A 22,583-nucleotide genomic window follows, 5' to 3' on the forward strand; every position below is an offset into this window, starting at 1 on the left:
CAAGATCACTCCAAAATACACAAAAATAACAGAGAAACATACGAAACGACATAGGAACCAACCAAATGACACCAAAGACACACTGAGAGAGAATAATTTATCACCAACAACACACAAAAAGGACAACCAAAATAAACATAATAATAATAATAATAATAATAATAATAATAATAATAATAATACATTTTATTTGTATAGCGCTTTTACAGTGCTTAAAGAGGCTTTACAGGGATAAACAATAAGTACAAATACAGAGGCAAATCCTATAAATAAGATCCAAATATACTGAATAATAAAAAAGAACAAACAACAACAAAACACACAAAAAGATGATAGAAATGATCTTGATTAAAACATGAACTGATAATACAAGGATCAGTCATGGACCTACATTAGGAGGGAGATGACCAGAACAAATAAAAACTACATAAATAAATCTATTATGTAGCCACAAACACTGTTTCATTCACTTATTAACAAATGGATCATCTTTAAAATGTGTAATAGTTGTTTTTTCACTGAATTCTGTGCAAAATGTAGTAGTCGGCCATAAGGGGGTACGTGGATTCACTGCTCCTCAGGGATGCGTTAAATGCAGAGGACACATTTAATATCCATAGTAACATAGAGTATATGACCAATAAAGGTGAAAGCCCCAATTTAATCTTTAATCTTTAAAAAGGTTTGAGAACCACTGATGTAGACAAAGTGTTTGGGAACAATATGTATGTTTGAATACCAGCCTATATCCTGCATTTATTTGAACAATGTGGTTTAAGATTACAAGTGGCCCAGCAATCTTCAGTTAGCACAGGTTGTCCAGTCACAATAAGCTAAAGAGGCAAGCTAGCTAGCTAGCTGGGTAAGTGTCAGGTACTAGACTGTTCCTTTAAGAACAGAAACACGTTTTTTCAGTTCCGCTTAGCTATTAGGTCAGCTAATAGGCTAACAACATTAGCATAGTTTGTTTTTGGCCACTATTGCTTCCTTTGATGTTTTTTTCTTTGCTTGCAGTAAACTGGGTTTTTTTTTTTTCTTCTTCTTTTACAATCAAACAATAAGCCAATGGCCTGATGGTGATCTTAAATTATTCTAGATTTGGACAGATAGAATCTCTATTTTTATTGGAGAACAATATGTTTAGGATTTGTTTATTCAGACGAGGTTTTTCAGGAAATGTTTATCTCCTGACATGTTTCCACTTTCAACCTTGTCTGAATAAACAAAACCTCAACTTAACAAACTCAAGTGAAGTCAAGTGAAACTTCAAAGGAATCATCAAAGGCGATCAGCAGAACTCCTCTGAAGAGGACTGGCAGTTGACAGTCGAAACATGTCGGGTGATAAATAATTCCTGAAAAACTTAGTCTGAATAAACAAAACCTCCACTTAACATACTGTTCAAAAAGAAGACAAAAGGATTCACACTGAAACTATTTATTGGAGAACCCCGAGTATCAAAGAACACTTGCTAACAACAACCTTATACTGTTCACATCTGATGTCTTTCATCACAATGAATAAGGAGTTTTTTGTTTTGTTTTTTTTTTTTTTTTTAAACAATTTTTACAAAATCCTGTGTGTGTACAATAACTGCAGACATTGAGTGTGTGGTTCTTCTCACACTCTCACCCTAATGGAAGTGATAAATTGGTGGCCAGTTGGTTTTAATGGGTAGTTGGTCCAGCTGTACCAGCTCCTTCGCTTGCATTCGTTGGCAAGGATAATTATTCACATTGATGAAGTGAGCCATAGAACAATGGGTAATACACAACAGGAACTGCTTTAGCTCTAAAATTTTAATGACCAGACTTGTTAGAGGTGACTGATGGATGACAGCCAGTACGCTGGGACCAGATAGTTCACGGAAAGTCCCTTCATGGTGATGGTTAGGATGAGCATTGTGTGAGTTTCAATCTGGATACATGAATGTGAATCAGACACCATGGAGTGAGAGTTTAAAATGATGACATGTGTGTATATGTGTGAAGAGGCGAACATCTGTATTCCTTTTCCCAGTGCCAGCCAAAGAGCGGGAAGGAAGTATGATGCCACTTTGTTTCTGTCGTCATGCTGTTGACTGTTGTGGTCTCTTTTAAACATGTTCAATTCCTCACAGATGTGCTGTTCACTTTTAAAACATATTCCCTATCATGGCTATTACAGCTCTGTAATGGTGCCAAGACGATCCCAGAGACAAGGGGTCGCATTAAATCAAAAGCTCTGCCGTGCTGCAGAGGGAAAGGAATACGCTGAAATGTCCATTTGCAAAACAGACAAAAAAAACCTCACTCACTGCAGGGACACGAGGCTGTTAAAAGTTTTTGAATGTATCTTTCTGTGCAGAAAAAGCTCAGCGGTGCCCAGACTTGGGATAATGCATGACTCGATAACGCTGTAATACAGACACAATCTTTTAATAGGATAGCACCAACATCTAGTCATGAGGAGGAATAACATTCTGTTTTTAATAAGCAGCTCTTCTGCACGGGGAGCATTAGAAAGACGTACATGACAATTTTGCACAGCTTATTAAAAACACAGCATGCATTTGACTGCCAGATTTGTTTCAAGACAAAGAACAAAGACACATAGTCAATTTTTTTCTTCCTTGTGAGCAAAAATGTATTAACCAAAACTAACAAAGAGTGTCATTGATCTTTTGCTGACACCATGGCAGGCATGATGCCTTTAATGTCACTTGTTCTTTAATCAACAAAACGTCTCCTGTGGGGATTGTTATGAATGGTGTCACTTTGAACCTAAGCAGCCTCAGAAAAGCCAACTTTGTCATTTTGAATGAATCCCATTTCTAGGGGAATAATAACACTATGTTAAGACACAAATATAATCACAAGGCTTTCTTAAAATATTCAATAAAAATCACTTCTGTTACATTGGTGTGCAAGCCTCAGTTGTTTTATTTTCAGCGGTGATATGAGGCTTCTTAATGTGCAGCTCATAAGAGAAGAGCACAGTCTGCTTTCATACTTACATCTAGGTTTGAATAAATATGCATACAGCACCACTTACTAATGCTTTTGTTTTGTCATTCCACATGCTGTAAAACTTCTTCATGTTATAAACAGTTTCCAAAGAACATCTTTTGATTGGTTAAAGATGCTTCTTTGGCTTTTAAGCGAACTGATGGAATGTTTCACTGGACACCGGGCGCCCTTCATCTTACTTTGAAATACTTACACATGAAGACATTTGGCGAATAAACAACACTAAAAGCCCATAGAAAATTTACATTTGTGATTGACAAAAACAAAGATGAAATGAGTAGTCCACTTTAAAGATTAATGGTCATTTAAAATTGTAGCTTGACCAGGGCACACATAATTTAAAGAGGACTCCAAGACCACGAGTAATTATTACATCATCTATAAGAATAGCCACAGTAAGTCATTAGAACTTGCTCCATGGGAATGTTGTAACTGCTGTAACCTAGAACTTAAAGCTGCAGTTTGTAGAATCCTCTCTCCCTTCCATTTTGAAACCGAAAATCGACTTCTCCTTATCGGTATGTTTTGTGAACATTCTTAGCAACTTTTTTATGAAGTTTCATGAGGACACAAAGCGAAAGCGATCCGTTCCTCAGTTTTTGTGACTTTATTCTGTTGCTTCTCCACTTCGGTCTGCCTTTTTCCGCTTGATTTGCTGTGTAACTGTTGTGCCTAACGCTGTGATGGGGACTTACTACAGATGGTCCTTTCAATGCGCCTGACTTCAGTTGAGCAGCCAAAAAAAAATGCTCAAAACAGCTCATGGAGGATACGTGTTTATAAAAAGATCTCTGATTGGCTCACATCCACATTTATACACTCCATTTACAGGGCCAGGAGAAGGAGAATAGATTCACTGTCAACTCAGAACACTTTAAATTACAATATGCTCAAAGATGATTATAGATTTCTGAACAAATAATGCCCCCCGAAAAAACCTTACAAACTGCAGCTTTAAGACGCGTTTTCTGGCATTTCACATCAAATCTGCAGAAAAGGTGCAAAAACTGTTTTGCAGTTGCAGCAAACATGCTTATGTAACATTGGGAATATTGAATTAATCAAGTAAGAAATGATTTAACTTCATAGATGAGCTGGCTCAATGTGTTTTCTGATCTCTAAAGACTATTGTGACTTTACTACTAAAGAAAAAGAGTGTGATCAGATTTGGGTTTCAAGGTGATGAAGCATGGTTTCAATCAACAAGTCTTTGCATATTTTCTTTGGAAGAAAACCAGGAATCCTTCACCTCTTCCAACAGATCTGACCCCAGAAGACACCTTTTTATCATTAAAAAACCCCCACAATGGCTGAGAATACACAAAATGTCCAATGTCTCCATAGTTTTCAAACTCTGAAATCGTCAAACCAAGTTGCTGAACCGAACAATGTAGCTGGTGTTTCAGAATCATCTGTATCTTATCATTGGAAGGAAAAATCCCTCTAAACAAAAAATGCGGAGAGCCAGGCTTTTCTTTCAAAGAGCCTCAAGAGTAGCTGTTGTCTTTCAGGGGAAAGAGGGGGTGGGGGCTCCTCAGGCAGCGACCTAAGCTAGTAGGCTGGTTCTCATCATTTCGACAATAAAACTCCAAAAGTTGAAACAAAGCAACGTTTTATAAAGAAACACAGCTTGCAGTTTTCTGTTGGTTTCTTGTCCCCATACTTCCATTCTGATGCATCTTTTTCCAACAAACAAAAAAAGGATTTTTATAGATAAGATGAAACTTTTAGAAAGCTTAATTGCTTTTTGGCGCACTGCTGGGGCTGTACGACAAAGGAGACCAAGGAGACTTGAAATGGTTCAGAGATGAATGAGTGATTGTGCTTGAAGAACCCAAAGGTTTATTTCCTCACTGGCAGCCTTTTATTGGCAGCTAAATATAAGAGCGGAGTCTGCTGCAGAATGCTGAGGAAGTGTGCCAGGTGGAATAAGAGTTTGGATCAAATCACACCATTGATGAGGAAACAATAGTCGGCTGGCTTCAGGCACTTAATGTTGCTTTTACGTGTTTACAAAGACAGACAGGATTCAACACTGAGAAGCGAGAGCCTCAACATTCATGCACATTTGACTCAGGATGAGCCAAAAATCTTTATAATACTGCTTTAAAGGGGCCCACTCATATGGGATAGGGACAAAGAGGCAGTGCATGCTTCATTCAACAAGGTTTAAGATTCCGAACAGTTTTCTATGTTTGTATTTACAGATAAATGTGTACATTTTTTACATTGTGCGACAGATAGGAGAAAAGTCCTCTTAAAAAACCTCATTGACCTGTTACACATCGGCGCTTGGAGAAACCTGCGATAGTCTGGGATCAGAGTCCATCTCAAAGCGGTAATGATACCCCTCCCACACCTCCCTGCAGGCATCTCGCAGGTCATAGATACGCTTCTTGATGCCCTTGCGATTGAGGTAAAGCACAAAAAGAAAAATCAAGCCTATAAAACCCAAAACTATACCTAAGAAGACATAAGAGGTATGCAGCGCAAGATCTGCCGCTGCATCTCTCTGATGACATCCAAGAGTCAATGTCCCCACGGCGAGCATGGACGTGTTCCTCAAGCTGGCCGGGAAGGCACACACAAGACCCTCAACGTCTCTAATCCGGTCCTGCGATCTGTTGAGCCACAGAGCAAAAGGTTCAATGCCACAAGTGCAAGTGAATGGGTTTTGTCCCAGTTTGAGACTGACTCCAGGGAAGGAGTCAAGCTCTCCAAGCCCTTCCTCGGGCAATGTCCTAAGAGCGTTGAATGTAAGGTCGAGCTCCTCCAGGCGGTCCAACCCTGAGAAAGTGGAGTTGTGAATGGCCACCAGGGAGTTGTTGCTGAGCTGGAGGCGCTGAAGGCTCTTAAGTTGGGCAAAGATGTGCGAAGGAAGGAAGATGAGGCCGTTGTTGGACAGGTCTAAGCCTTGCAGGCTCTGGAGGGAGCTCCAGCGAAGGGACGTGGCCAGATCCACCACTGAGGAATGGTTGTAGAGAGCTCGACTCAGGTTGAGTTCTCTCAGGGACTGATTCTGGACTGTGAAGGCTTCAGGGTGAATGACAGCCAGCTGGTTGTTGCTCATGTCTAGAGAGCGAAGGTTGCGGAGCGTAGAAAACGTGTTGGATTCCACTTCAGAAATCCTATGTCGGAAGAAACAATGAAGACAACCAAATTAAATGAAGCATCAAAAGAGGCCATTATTAAACTAAGATCAATGAAATCCTTATCAAAACATATAAAACATTGCATCAAATGGAAAAAAAGTCCCTTTTTAATGGTGTTAAAATGATTCAACAAAATAACAAAGATTAGTTGCAAGTATATAAGATGGTGTTACCCTCCAGCCATATTTTATTTGTATTCTATATCAGTTTAGCCTCGTCAATTTTAACTCTTCAGTCATCTTTAATGTCCTTTCTGTTGTGTCTTCAGAGTCAGAACTAACCTTTCCACCTTGTTGACAGGTGGAAGGTTCTTTTTCTAAAGTGCTGGTGCTTTAAAAAATACACATAAAAATGATTTATCAGAAGAGAACGGGTCCATCACCACAGAGCAGGAGAAATCTGACCCTTATTTTGGGACTGAAGGTTATATTTGGACTCACACCCCTGGATGGATGGTTTTGCTCACTTTTTAAACTCAAAAATCTCAAAACTGGATGGTCACTTGTATTTGTTTATGCAAATTATGTTATGTTGATGTTTTTGTCCAGTCCAAATAAAAGATACAATTTTAAAAAAAAAGTTAAAAATTAACTGATACATGTTTCCATACCTACTGCAAGTGTATCCTATTGTTTTGTTGGGATGGGCAATAAATGGTGACAGACAAAACCCTATGGACACAATCACAACCCCTGCTTTAAACATGCACAAAATCCCAGACATATGCATGAATATTTATAGGCTTTTGATGAATAGTAAACAAATCTAATAAGAGGTTATTTTGTGATTATGTCCGCTTTGTTTTTTTATTTTTTAAACATGGATTCATACAAACTATATTTTCAAATTACTTTTTCCAACCAATGAAGCAAATTTCTTGCTCCATTGTATTATGTCTGCAACCTAAATATTTGGAAGGACCAACAATTTCATTAATTACACAAAAAAACACACATTATACACTTTCAAAATTGTCATAGAACATATTCATTTCTTGGTATCTGTATACTCTTTAATTTACATTGTCAAACTTCTTATTAACTATCTTATTCCACTCACTGATATATAAAAGGTTTATCTTGTTGTCCACACACTCATAGACCTAAAATTAGTTTGTAAGCCCCTTCCCTCTCAATAAATCATTTATTCTTGGCCTTAAAACCAACTTTGAAGAGTTTGAAAAACAACAAAATCTGCAAATTTGAATAACTTTGACTTATGGAACAATGGGTTTGTAGTAGGGCTGGGTGATATGGACCAAAACTAATTTCTCAATATTTTTTCTCAAAATGGCAATATACAATATTAATCTGGATATTTTTTTTTTTTTTATCTCAATAAAGTCTAAGAAGAAAGACAAGTCTGGATTAAATTTGATGATGAAAAATGACAGATATATCTCAATATAGGCAATATTGTCATTTTCTACGTATATCGCCGAAACAGAAAACGTGATATTACCCAGCCCTAGTTTGTATGATCTAAATATCTGGCGTTATGTATATACTGTATGTATTGCTGTCTTTTGAAGTTTAACTATTGATTGTAAATTATTTACCATAGAAGTGAAACCTACCCTTTACAGCAGACATAGGCAACTTCTGGCCCAGGGGCCACATGTGGCCCTCAGTCTTAATGGGTGTGACCCCCAAAGTAAATGTGCAAAATGACAGAAAAATACATAAAACAAAAGCAAGAATACATTAAAAAAAATATATGCATAGAATTACAACACTGCAGGAAAATACAAGAGAAAAACACAGAAAATACTCCAAAAACACATGGAACTACTCAGAAAATGAACAAAACAACAGTAGTAATACACAAAATTACTCAGAAAAATATACAAAATTACAATAACAGTACCAAAAAGACAATACATGAAAAACGAATCCGCAAACCCACAGCACAGAAATACACAAGTTTAAAAAAAAAAACTTTTTTTAAAAAAAAAGATGACAGGTAGATAAGAATAACAGAAATGCACAAAATGCCTCATAATGAGCAAGACACCAACACACATACACATAATGACAGAAAAAACACAAAAAGTTACTATAACAACTGTTTACTTACCTGTGTTAACCATCTGATTGGTCATTATTCTAAATGCTGACATGAATGTTGAACATGTGGCCCTCCGATCAAACAAACACATTTTTGTGGCCCCACTGTGATAATAGTTGCCTACCTCTGCCTCACAGCCTAAATGCATTGTCAGTTTGAATGGGGTGATTGAAGCTAAAGTTCTTACCTGTTATTACTCAGAGACAGGTTGGTGACGTTCTCCAGTCCTTTGAAGGACTCGGGTCCGATGCTGCTGATCTGGTTTCCGGTGATGAACAGATTGCGGGTGTACGCGGGGATCTGGGTCGGGACGCTGCGCAGTTCTTTGGACACGCACTTGACGGTGTGAGCCGCCTCCGAGCACTCGCAGCGCGGCGGGCACGAAGCGCGCACGGAGCCGAGCAGCGCGCACAGCAGCACAGCCTCTTTCCCACCGAGCATGGTGAAGGCAAGCCGGGGACTGGCGATCAGCAGCCCGGGAGAGACGCGCACGGACACGGAGAGAGAAGACGAGTGTGTGCCGTGTGTGCTCCAGTCTCCATGAGTGGCCCCACTCAGAGTGGGGGTCGGGCTGAACAGTGTGAGACCCTTTGGGCTAAAGCTGGGCGTCGCTTCTTCTCCAACAATGAAGTTAAAAGACCATGATCTGCGGGGAGGGGCTTCACTGCTGCCCTCAAAGATCCACGACCTCAGAGGGATTAACCAGGACCAACTTTTACTTTTGGAACATCCAACTTTTAAACTTAACATTTACCACTGTTAGAGTAGTTAATATCACACAGAAAGCTGTTAAACATTAATCATACACAGACACTTTGGTGGAGGTGAATCCTGGGAGGGTTTTTCAAACTGCACTCATCTCAAAAGATCTTCCCAGGTGGTAATGGTCAAAGTGGGGGATGGGTGTTTGTGAGGCCATAGAGTCTTTGATCCCCCCATTCATGAATACCATGATGCTCCACAGGACATCAGCCACCAAAGGAGGACTTTTAGCCACTTGACAGTTGGGTATCAAAGCTGACAGAACTCCCACCTCTTCCCTGATGTTTATTCTGACAAAGTTTTAAAACAGGGGGAGAAAAAAAAGTGTGTTGTTGAGGAATTCTTTAATCGTAGTCAACTCATTATTCAAAAAATAACCCCCCCCCAAAAAACGAACTGCACACATTTCCACAATAATAAACATCTTTATTGATTAAATTGCTCAGAGTTTATACAATCATTTAAATTCCTGTGATCAACGTCTTAGAATTGATCCTGTAAGGATTAGACCAACAAAAGGTTGAGGGATATTGCTTTCTGGTTTAAGTATATGTGGATAGTGGCACTAATAATGGCATGCCAACTGTCCTTTGTGAATGTCCTGAATTGCTGGGACCACAGGTCTCCACATTCCAAGGCTTGGGCTCTTGGATACAACAAGGCACCACAGCAGGCGACGATCAAACCAGTTGGAAAAGATCTCGCCTTGTCCTTTGAGCTCAAAGTATGGAATATAGATTGTATTCTACTGAAATATACAGATTTATAGCACTGTGGACAATGTGTTTCATCTGGCCTCAAAGGGCAGCGCAGTCGATACCTTTTACAGCCGAGTGTAATAAATGAGCCACTTTTGGTTTTCAGCGCTGCCGATTGTCTCCCATTTTCTGACATTTGTAATAATTACAGAGAACGGAAAGGATTTGCTCCATCTCTACTGCTGTTTGGTCACATTTGATCAGTCGCAACACAAATGTAAAATGTCACTGCAGGACATTTATGCCTTTATAATAACACCAACCTGGATGTGGATTCAGGTCTGCTTAAGGCCAATGTGGACTTCTCTGTAGTGGCGGTTTGGGGATTACTGCTAGATGTTCTGACGTTTTTGGGTTACAGATCAAACTAGTTTTGTTGAGTCCAACTTTGTTGCTCTCTTACAACTTAAAGAAGTTTTCCACTCTGTTGTTTGTTAAAAAACAAAACAAAAACATAAATACAGAATATAAAGATGAAATTAAACTAGAGACAAACGGTCATGTTTTCTCAGCCTGGAGATGAAATAACAGTTGTTCAGTGAGAGTTTGCGCTTTTTCTATGGAAAATGTCTATCCGTACGGTTGCCGTATCAATATACCGACATTCTAATCGTACGCAGTGCCCCTCATTGGCCAGTTTAGGTCACGTGACTAAGACTAAACCTCACCGTAAACCTAAAAATTGTTGCTATGTAAGGTTATAACCTAACTCTATGACGCTACGTACGTGCACTTAGGTGAAAAACCAATAGCACTGGGGGTCGTCTGTACGGCAACCATATGAATAGACACTTTATTTTCTATAGGACAATAATGTAATATGTAAGTAATGTAAACAATACTAAAGATGCTTTTATTGCACAAGTAGGTATGATATTAAAAAGCTCCAGCACAGATACCAGGCAGTAGAACTTCCAACTCATTTCATCTTCATAAAAATGTCTTTATTGTTAAATGTTGGATTCTGATCGATTTTTTTTTCTTCTCCTTCAGAACAATGAGCCATGGTACAATTATGTGATTAAAGATTCACTGGCCTGGAAAGAAAACTAGGATACACTATAAAAGTAAAAGAAAAACCCAAACCTTACTTATTCAACTTACAAGTAGTTATGATCTAACTATGTACAATATAAGGCATTTGCTTTAGGTCATTCCTAGACTTTCACTGTTTTAGGGAAATATTCAGCAGGTTTCTACAGAATCTGCTTTGACAACACACACACGCACACACACTGAGGCTGCCCTGCTAAAGCCTGATCTACTGTTCTCTCACTGAACTTTTCCCCACCACTCAACAAAGACTTGATAAATGGCTCTGATCAGACTTCTCTCCCTGACTCGCATTAAATGCACTAGACCTACATGCTGACATGCAATTGCATGCTTTCCCCAGCAGCTACTACGCTGCAGTGATCAGACTATACACGCATGTACGAGAGCACACGTTTGTTCAGGCACGAAAGTGTGCTCCACTGCTGAGCAGGCATGAACAAAGAGAAGGACGCTGTGAATATTTCACAGGCTAAACTCTGGAAGGAGCATTCAGGTCTGTGAAGTGATGAACAGTGTAATGCAGGGTTGGGGTCAATTATAATTGTGACAAAAATTGTGAATTATAACTTAACACACAACTGGGGAACCATGTTACAGTTCTACACATATGTAGCAAAGAATTATTATAATCGAAGGGTATACTGACAGAATAAACCCACACCAAAAATATTAAAACATATTTTCATTGATTAGGTAATCAATAGAGAGGAAAGAAATTAGATGATAAATATTTGTTTTTAGTGTATTTTACAGCTGATTTAGGACCTGTTATCATAAGAGATGCTAACAGAAAGCTAACACAAGAGGAAGGTGAACTTTTATTAGGTTATTTATTTCAGGCTCGGTCATTGTGAGAAATTGCATATTGCATTGAACATAAGTAATTGAGAATGTAATTATAATTGACTTGCTGAGGATAAAAAATAATTGTAATTTAGTTGTAATTGGAAAAAATGTTGGTCACTGTAATCGTAACTGAATTGTAACTGAAAAATGTAATTGACCCCAACCCTGGTGTAATGTGTGTTCAGTTCTGGAGGCCAGACTGGTGGAACCAACACTAAGCTCCCTGCATGTTTGGGTGTAGGAAGCTGACATGTTTACATCAAAAATTAAGCCGTGACAAAAAACTAATTTCATTAAAAACACAGAAAAATGCCCCGTAGAAGTAGGATGTTAGATATGATAGGAACTGATCAGCAGAATGACCATCAAACCTGAGGCTGAACAGTGGGATTGTACAGACAGACATTAGGTTCTGCTTGGTGTGAGGGAGTTAAACCTGAGGTTCCTGACTACCTGCTGAGGAGCACAGTGGACAAAAAGGGGCTCAACTCTTTTCTTTTGGGGGTTTCTGTTTGATTGCCAACAATAAGGAGTTTTAATTCTGCTCACAAACGCCATGTCGACGGACTTTTGAGAGCCAACAAAAGCAGTTAAAAGCCAGGAGAAAACTCAAAATGTGAAGGAATCAGTGGCTTCCAACAAAAAACCTTAGCAAGCATCACCCATTAAGAGAGAGTCCAATGTATCACTGGCCATACTGGTGCAAAATCTGCTGTGAGGACAATAATATATGTCTCTATGAATATTATCACTGCCCAAGAGCAAAATAAGTTCCATGATCTACACTGTAAACCTGAACGTTCAAAGTAATTAATTAGCTTAAGTCGTTTATACTCAAAGTTATACTAACTGAATTATGTCAAGTTGATGTAACATGTTCTTCCTTTTTGAGCAACTTTAATCATTTTTGACTAAATGGAACTACATTTGTTTAAAAGTTAGCATAACGTAAAAACAACTTAAGTACAACTTAATAGAATTAAGTAATTACATGCTAGTTATTTCTGTTGTTTGAAATAGGGATTATTTAAAAAATAAACTTTATTTACTTACTTAACTTAATTCATATAGCACTTTAATTTAACGGTTATCAAAAAGTACAAGTAACCAGTCGTCCAACCTTTTAAGTTCTGCAAAATTTTGACTTTTAAGTTATTAAGTTGGTAACTTTTTTGGGGTTTACAGTGTAGAAATGAAAACATACAAGGCACACATCACATAGCTGTTAATAAACATTAGAACACTGTCCGACAAAGGCTGTTAAAGAAATAACCAGTTATCAAACATGACGTCCAAGGTGGACTTTAGGTAGATCATTACCCCAAGTTTACACTGGATACGTCAACGCTGCGTTAAGGCTCCGATTCGGTTTTGCTCTGACGTCCGGAAATCCCTACCGGTTGCGTTCTGAGTGGCGCAGTATGGTCTGACAACCGACGTCATGAGACTGAGAAGTTCTCGCACTATTTACATAATTGCGCAAGAACGCAGTTAAAGGTATGTGTTATGAATGCAACAACAAACAGATAAACAGGTCCATGGTGTCATCAATGAAAATCTCTTACATGTTGACTCCGGGCCTGGCCCCACCCATTATGACGTTTTGGCGATGTAGTCATATAAATTATGATTTGAAGTGTTTTATTCTGAAGAGTAATCTGATGTTTTAATGTTGAATATGTACTTAACTTCCTGTTTTCCTATATTTGCTCCGTGCTGAGTTGATGCGTCCGCCAGAAATAGAAGTCCTGCGTATCTCTGCCGGAGGGTTTCGGACTGTCGCAGCTGGGACGAAGCAGATACGCAGCGCACCGGACCCGGTGGAAATTAACACATAAACTAAAGTGAAACCTATCAGCTACGCTGGCGGGGACGTAACGCAGTGAACCTGTATCCAGTGGAAATTGAGGGTTAGAGCAAATTTTCCATTCCTTATGCACCCAAACTGTTCTACAGGAGATAATGTAATGTTTACTGTTTGAAAGCATAACCAACATAAGCATAATCTACATTCACCTGATAGTGTGTTGGGTTCTGTCCACCTGTAATGCCTATAGTTACAGACTAAGAATAAAACATGAAAATGACACATTCTGCCCTTGTTTTCCTGCGTTTGGCACATGGAGTAGATGACCTCATACCTGTCAGCATGTCTTGTTAGATGACATCAATGAAGAAGCATGTTCAGCACATGCACATTGATGCGCTACATTCATCCCAACACCAGCAGGAAAAACACAAACTATTTCTAATTATTTAGCAGTTAGTTAAAGAGCTGAAATCAACCATTAAATAAACGTCATCAAATGCAATTATAGGTAACTAATTTATTTACCAAGTTTGTGGTCTTCAGTACAAAAATGTCCATGGGGGCGTGGCCCATCGCTACGTGAACAATCATATATTTCAAAAAGCAGCAAATGAATTGAATGAATGCAGTTGAAAATAACAGAAACTTGTTTGTGTTTCGTTTGTGATCAACAGTGACAAATATAGAAATTTGTTACCGTTTTCAGATGGTACTAAATAGGAATTAAAACTTTCCATTATGGAAGTTCTACAGCTCTCTATGAGGCGGCTCATCTGCTCTCTATAAACAGAGCATGTGCAGGATTTCTTGGAAGCGGTTGTTTCATAGAGGTGAGAAGTTCTTCTATCACCATGTGACTCCTCCCCTTTTAGAAAAGCTCGTCACCTGCATCGACCCTGTTTGGGTGGGAGGGGTTTGGAGGTCACCGGAGGTTGACGGCCAGGGCCACCGTAATTATGACGCCAATGAGCATCAAGAAAGGCAGCCAAGTCTTAAGGAAACCCACACAACTGGAACAAGGAGGAGAAAGAAAGAACATGTGATTAATAAAGGTAACAAAACGTGTGTACAACAGATGAAAATAACACAACAGCATCATTCATTATCCTGTAGTGTAGACCTAAAAAAGTCCTGCTGATGGCAATATGCACGTCATCATTGACCCTGTATTTCTGCAACCATGGCAACAAGCTCGTCGGTGCCGACATAATTTCACTATGCGCGGATCATGCAGAGAGGAAACCTTAGCAGCTTTTAAAAGCATGTAGAACATGATGAGTGATGAAACTACAACAGCAATGTGTGAAAGGTGTAACTGAAATCAGAACTGAAACAAGGGAGAGCGCCACATTGTGTTAAAAAAAAAAAAAAAAAAAAAAAAACTTCAATATACACACAAATGGGTATAATCATCAAAAGTAGTGACTGTAGCCACTTTGATAGTTGGGTCATTCCATGTCATTTCAACAAAATTTAATGACATCCTACGCACTTTGGTGTCATTTTTAGGAATAACAAAAAGACAGTCATCAACATCCCCCGCCACATTGGTTCTCATAACTCCTACAACCTTTTCCTAAATATCTTAAATCTAAGAACTTAAATGTATACATAAGAAAATATTATCACATCAGAATATAAAATTGCTAACTATCTTAAACGGTTGCTAAGAAAAGCTGTCCCCTTTGAACATACCTCGAACAAAGAAACCGATTAAGGGTAATAACTCCGGAAAAAAGAATTGCGCGCTTCTCATTTTCGAACTCTATCAAGGTATTGATAGCCTGAATCCACACACCGAATTTGGTTATCTTATCTTAAACGGTTTCTGAGAAAAGCTGTCCCCTTTAACTGGTACGGACGGACGCACAAGAGTAGCTCAAACCTATATCCCCCTTCCACACGTTTGTGACGGGATTTAAAAAACACCACCAAATGATACAAAATCTATAAAATTACAAAATGACAACAAAAAAACACAGAAAACAAATACACAAAAAATGTCTCCAAAATGACAACAAAAAGGCACAAATTGGCTCAAAACACACAAAGCCACAAAAACTAATTTTAAGGAAAATACGCTAAACGAATTCAAAAACACAAGACAACAACAGAATGAGAAAAAAATTACACAAAATGAAGCAAAACAAATGACACTAAAAACACATGAAATGACGAACACAAACGTATCGTTCTTCCCTGTATTAATGCTTAGATATAGCCATTATTCTAAATGCTGACATAAAAGGCCCTCAGATCAGAAAATAACTTTTTTGTGGCCCCGCTATGATAAAAGTTGCCCACCTCTGCTATAGAACGTTAGCTTTGTTCCCTGCTCGTTCTGGATTTGTGCATTTCCATGGAGACCGTACAGACTGGTTCTCACCTGACGTGCTTTCCATGGATGAGGACGAGGAGGCAGAGTTTGACCATGTTCCACGAGCTGCTGTTTTTATAACGCATCAGGTTCAAGGCCATAGCGACATGAGAGTGACAGTTGTCACAGCAGAGGTTGTGCTATGGAAAAGGACAAATGTTTAATTTTTTTGCTTTTTGTTGTTGCACACATTTACATGCGTGTGTGTGCGTGTTGGTATATTCACCATTCTGTGCTTGTACTCCTCTGAGGCATCATGCACCGCTGTGTCCCAGGAGTTGGAACCACTTGCATAGACTTTGCTTATGTCAAGCATCCAGTATCTGCAGGAATAAATCATTATGGGCTGAAGCGCCAGACAAATGAAAATACAGCCTTAGTTTCAATGCTTAAAACTTAGATAAAAATATATTAATTTAACTCATTTAAAGGCTTTTGAACTCACTTAGTTGGTTTTCCAAAGGCCATGTTGTCTTCCTGCAAATACCATAGAACTTCAGTTATAACGGCTCAACTTCACATTCATTTTTCTTTTACTGAAAGGATTTTTAAAATATGTGACAGAAAATCAATTTAAGTCTAAATCATTATGAGAAATCAGACTTAAAATGTTACCAATAGGAATGTAACAATTTTGTTGAAAGAAACAACACAACAGCCGGGTTGTTGACTTTTGTTGGGCTTTTAATCCTTGTGAATCATTTTATTCTATCCTATCTGTTGTCTAAATTAGTGATTTACAACTGCCAGAAAGTCTATCCCACCATGTTACAGCGCATCTCCCATAATAAGACATGTATCGAGTGCTGTATGATATATCATGTAGAACATCATAAATAATCACACTGCTTAATTTGAGCAACTTAACTCTCTCATTTTTAGTTACAGTGGGCGCTGAACATTTCAAGCTGCATTTTAGATTTATTTTAGCAGGTCAAAAAAGAAGCAAAATTTGTTCCAAGTAATGAGAAATAATTACTAAAAAAAAAAAAAAAAAACCCAACATGTAGATTGGTACATTTCTTTTCACTCATTATTTGTGAAGCGAAACACTCCCACACACTGTGTCACACTTTTGCAGATTGCTTTTCATCAACAAAATTTTGTTACACATTTTTTATTCTTCATTTTGAATTTTTCTTTTTTTATATCGTATCGTGAGTTAACTATACTGTTACAGCCCTAGTCACCCATGATCAAATGTACTGAGATAGTTAGAATAGTTGAAATCGGGAATAAGGGACAGATTATCAAACATAGAAAATGTGGCTCCCATCCTGTTTGTTTGGACCACACATCAGGTTTGTGTGTAAGTAAGTCATGTAGTAATACTTCCTACAATAGTGGATTGCATGAGCCTGACAATCTTTGCTACTTAGCCTTTTATGACAAGTTCTGATAAACTACGGCCGGGCCCGAGGAATGTCTTTGCGCCGAATAGCACGTACCACATTCCCGAGACTTCAGTGAAATGACTCGGTTCCACCAGTAAAACAAAGGAAATTGTGTGACGTAAAATCACAATCTAATTGCCTTTGAAACGATATATCGCATGACTATGTTCCAATAAATGTAGAAATTACATCAAAAGGGGGTGGGCCCCCGGGCCCCCAGGACCCCTCCACTTTCAAAAATGTCTCCGAGAGGCTTTTGACATCCGCTCATAGAATGTCCATGTCAAATTACATCCTGATTCAACAAGCATTAACGGAGGAGTAGTCATTTGAAAAATGGGGGCCCCAGGGTACCCCTGGCGTCCCCGTGGCACATACAGAGTAATGGGCTCCATTCATATATTGGTATATGTCAGTGACTCGGTAACACCAACTGTCGCAATATTTGACTCACAAATAAATAAGTAAACCACTTTAATGGAAATTGCCTAAAAAATGGGAGTGGGCCCCCAGGACCCTAATCAAATTGTGAGAAACATAATCATAATCTACGTTGAATTACCTATGAAATGATATATCACATGACTATGTTCCCATAAATTTGGAAATTACCAAAAATGGGGGGATGGGCCCCATTTCAAAAAAAGGGCTCAGAGCGTCTCATCATATTCCTTCATGCAGTATTCGTACCAAACTGCATTCCGATCTAGAGGAGTAGTCATTTGAAAAATGGGTCCCCCTGGTGCCCGTGACACGTACGGGGTAATGGGCCCCATTTATATAATGGTATGTGCCAATGATTCGGTATTACCAACTGTCGAAATATTTGACACACAAATAAATGAGAAATCGACTTTAGCTTTTTTTTCTGGGCCCCAAATCAAAAATCGGGCTCAGAAAGTGAGTGGCGTCTTGAGTCCGGTAACCCGGCCTAAAAACAACAAAAAACATGAGAACTGCACCTGCCTTCAGGTTGTTGTTGTTATCCTGCTCTATGGCACAATGAGTAACTTTTTCTAGAGAATTTCTCAAGAATTAGAAAAGAAGAACCCCCCAATATTCTAATGAGATACATGAAGAACAGTAAGTTGATCCAACAGTTTTAGTGCAAGGACAAGCTACAGGACAGTGAATGAAAGTTTGAGTCTCAAAATATATAATCTTCCTGCACGTGCGCAGTGCTAAAGTGTAGCTATAGCAGTGAAACACACATAAAAATCCCATTTACTCCGTTGTACCTCCTATGAACCCGAGCTGCACTACAGTCATTACTCACTGAGACAAAATAGGGTCCAGCAAAATCCCGGATGATTCCTGTGGAAGTGCAGATGCCCATGTGACCAATGAATGGAAGCAGCCATCTGAATAGAGAAAGAGAGTTAGTTCTGCTGTATTCAGCCACACAATAATTCCTAACAGGTCTGCAGTGTGAGCTGATGGACAAGTTTAGTTTGTTTTTAAAATGTAAAAAATGGAAGGCTAAAAAAAGTGATATAATTTAGTGAGTGAGTAAACTATGGTTTTCTTTTTATTACAGGGTTCTCGCCAGCGCTGTTGAGTGTAGAAGCCCCCGACGTTGTAATTTTGCTCCCCTACGAACTGGAGCAATGGCGTCCCCTACACTCAGTTTTCAGCAACGTAGGTGGGATTTTCTATTGTTTTTTTCTTTTTCTTTTTAAATCGGTACCGTCGTTTCACACTGGGACACAAAAGGTACTTCCAGGCGTGCACAGGTTGTTTTAACTCTCTTTTTAATCTGCATAACCGAGAAACACATGAATCAGCCGCATCGTCTATTTAATACAGGCAAACTCGGGTGCTCCCGTCTTTACCTGAGGGCCCCTACAGCCCTAAGCTGCCCCGATGCTGCCTGTGTGCACCGTCCAATATAAACAGTGCTTCAACCAGGACGTAGCGTGTAGCGGCACATGAACCTGCTCGTCATGTTTCTAAAACTCGCAACGAATCATTGTACATGAGCGCGCACGGGTGTGAATAACGTTGACTTGAAATGTGTTGGGGCTTAGAGAGACATTGGCTTCAATCAGGTTGGACGGGTTCGGGCCGTGTCTTCTTTTTCGGCCCAATTAAAGCTCTACTGTGTTGTGTGTGTGTGTGTGTGTGTGTACGCGTCCTACGCCAATGACTGACCTATCATGTCCCCTAAACTGGCCAATGAGGGGTGCTGCGTCTGAATTGATAGAATGTTGGTATATTGATACGGCAACTGTACGAATAGCCACTGCCTATTATATATAACATACCACAAGCCATACATCAAATCTGCAGCACTAAAAAACATTTGTCACAATGTTTTAGTAAAAATAATTAATAATTTATTTAATTAACAGTCTTACTTAATTATTTTTGTTTTTCTTTTTTTGTTTTGTTTGTTTAGTGTTTTTTCATTTCATTTGTACAATTTCTCGAGTCTCTGTCACACATATAATTTCCCCCTGGCATAAATAAAATAAGCAGTTGCTATCTGTATAATTGCCATATCAATATACCGACATTCTATCCGTAGGCAGCGCCCCTCATTGGCCAGTTTAGGTCATGTGACTAAGACTAAACCTAACCTTAACCCTAAAAATTGTTGCGATATACGGTTATAACCTAACCCTAACCCCAAGACGATGCGTACGTGTACTTCGGTAAACGTACCAATAGCACCGGGGGTTGTCCGTATGGCAACTGTACGTATAGACACCATGAATAAAGTATTTCTGATTCTAAAACATTTAAAGATTGTTAATTTAATACTAAATCTTTATCAGTTGCAGCAGTATTACAGTACATACTACATCTCTCATCTGTATACAGTATTTTTGTGAGTTTGAATAATGGAAAGTAAATCAGATTTTAGATGGAGCTTATTGGTGACTAGAGATCCTGAGGGTCCCTCACATGGTCCATGAGGGCTCCCTGGTGGCCGGTTGGTGACCCCTGTACTACATGAATGCATCAACAAAACATTAATCAAGAAGAAACAGCCAACAAATAAACATTATGAACTCTGTGCATTACATTAGGACTTACATTTTAAACCTAATGTTGCACTGTAAACTGTACACGTTTTGTTTGTTTAAAAGTAGTGTAATAAAAACAAAGATTTTTTCCGATTGTAATAAACAATTGTGATTATAATCGTCAATACAATATTGATGAAAAAAATAATCGTGATTATCATTTTGGCCATAATCGTGCAGCTCTACATTACATAAATGTTTTTTTTTCTAAATTATTTGTGTAACTTTGTTAAATGTACATTTTACGAATAGGCTACTCGTTGTAATGACTAAATAAATGACATTGAAGTTAATTGTGGTGTTGTTAATACCAGTACCTTCACAAAGCCTAAACTATGTCCGAATAGCATAAACAGGAGGGTTTTTAATGCAGAGCTACCATTCTACGATGAGTATAAATCGCTTTACATTCGCACATATAATCGTTTCCTCCTATGAAATAACAAACAACGTCAAACAGGTCAATAACAAGCAGGAAGTCAGCAACAGGATGCTAATGCTAAGCTAACTGAACGTCCGCAGCAGTTACTCACGATAACACGGGAATTGGAGTCCAGACTATACAGTAAGGATAGCGACCGGCCTGCGGGTTGATTTTCTCTGACGCTATGTGGTAGTTTTTCATACTCTCTTTTTTAACATCCTCCTCCATCATGCGCTTAAACTTCATCAGTCTTTCTGTGCGAGCTCCACCATGTCTGCGCTGCTGCTCGAGGAAGGCACGACACAATCCGGTAAACACTGTCAAAATAAAGTACTCAAGTATGCCAGTCAATATCACTTTTACAATAATAAAAACATATTTACCTTTGTTCTTTAAACTATATGCTGTATGTTAATTTTAAACCTCACAAAAATGAGATAAATAGAGGAGCTTGGCGATTTTGGTTGCATGTAATACCTTTACACTGAAATATGTCAAAAGTTTCCTTTACAATTTTTTAGCTTGTTACTGTCTTGTTTCCTAACAATTGTAGCTTCCGGGTTCTCTGAAAATATTTATTTTAGTCATTTGATACCTCAAGGTTGTTGAACACAAGATAAAAACCAGTAAAACTAGAACAGTAGCTGCACACACACACACACACACACACACACACACACACACACACACACACACACACACACACACACACACACACACACACACACACACACACACACACAGAATAGTTAGAATAAAATAATAAAATTTTAAAAAATGAAAAAGAAAATGTACTGACTGAATGGTGGATAGGCAGGTAATTCTATCTACAGGGAAGCAATGACACTGCATAATATGCTTATTTACACCAAAATGAGGATGGAAACAGAACAGAACAAAGTGTAACGATGCACAAACTATTGGTCAGGATGGGAAAAAAATTACGTTTGTATAAATGTGTGAATGGGTTTGGTCCAGAATCCATCTGTGACATGTTAGTCAGATATGAACCCAGCAGGTCTCTCAGATCTATGGACACAGGTCAGATAGTAGAGCCCAGAGTTCACAGTAAACATGGTGATGCTGATTTTAGTTGTTATGCTGCAAAGAAGTGGAATAAACTGTAGCAGAACTGAAGTCAGCATCCAATGTGAACAATTATAAATCCAAGGTAAAGGCACTATTTTTTTCTCTACTGCATATAATTGAGAGGGAGATTTTTAACCATATTATTGTTGTTAATGGGAGTGGTGGCCTCGTGGTTAAGGGGGGGGGTTCGTAATCAGAGGGTGACTGGTTTGAATCTCACCTGGGCCGTAACTGTGGGATGTTGAGCAAGTCCCTTAACTGCCAAAGGCTCTCCACTGCACCTCAGGGATGGGTCAAATGCAGAGAACAAATTTCATATATGTGTAAACAGTGACGTGCCGTGAGCACTAGGGTTGGGTAGGCGGGGCGTTCCAAATCGAGACCACCAATGTCAACACTAATGACAAATTCATATGTTTTTGCTGGCAAGTGTTAATTCAATTAAATTCAACTTTATTTGTATAGCGCAATTTACGACAAAGTCATCTCAATGCGCTTATCAAAATATAAAATTCATAATAAAGAAAAAACCCAACAAGATCCACGTGAACAAGTATTTAGCCATCTAACAAAATCAACGTCGTAAAACACCATTAAAGAAACATAAACAATTATTTAATATAGCCTCCATGCTCTCCCAACAAGATATATCTCATGACATGGCAGCACATCCGTTGTTTGTGAACAATTCACTGTGGAAATTACAAACATTTTTCTGACCTTACCTTTGCTGAAGGTCTGGTAGCTCAGGTGTTGGTCTCCCATCTTTTAAAATCTGTCATTTTTCCTCAAAAAAAAAGTTTCTTTATTG

General features: G+C 38.7%; 2 protein-coding genes across 2 annotated transcripts; both read right to left on the reverse strand.

The window, feature by feature from the left end:
- Positions 1-1,343: 1,343 nt before the first annotated feature.
- tpbg1b (trophoblast glycoprotein 1b) lies at positions 1,344-8,835 on the reverse strand. The gene is made up of 2 exons (XM_028461225.1): positions 8,415-8,835; positions 1,344-6,136 (listed from the first exon to the last, which is right to left on the reverse strand). Exons 1-2 carry the CDS (start codon positions 8,666-8,668, stop codon positions 5,287-5,289), a joined length of 1,104 nt encoding a protein of 367 aa, XP_028317026.1. The 5' UTR covers positions 8,669-8,835; the 3' UTR covers positions 1,344-5,286.
- Positions 8,836-13,956: 5,121 nt separating this feature from the next.
- Positions 13,957-20,987, reverse strand: tmem222b (transmembrane protein 222b). The gene is made up of 6 exons (XM_028461664.1): positions 20,793-20,987; positions 18,507-18,591; positions 16,282-16,313; positions 16,063-16,159; positions 15,846-15,976; positions 13,957-14,469 (listed from the first exon to the last, which is right to left on the reverse strand). The coding sequence occupies exons 1-6, from the start codon at positions 20,927-20,929 to the stop codon at positions 14,382-14,384; spliced, it is 570 nt and encodes a 189-aa protein (XP_028317465.1). The 5' UTR covers positions 20,930-20,987; the 3' UTR covers positions 13,957-14,381.
- Between the last annotated feature and the right edge of the window lie 1,596 nt (positions 20,988-22,583).

The sequence above is a fragment of the Gouania willdenowi genome, chromosome 11 (genome assembly GCF_900634775.1).
Source record: "Gouania willdenowi chromosome 11, fGouWil2.1, whole genome shotgun sequence".
In the NCBI taxonomy this organism is placed as follows: domain Eukaryota; kingdom Metazoa; phylum Chordata; class Actinopteri; order Blenniiformes; family Gobiesocidae; genus Gouania; species Gouania willdenowi.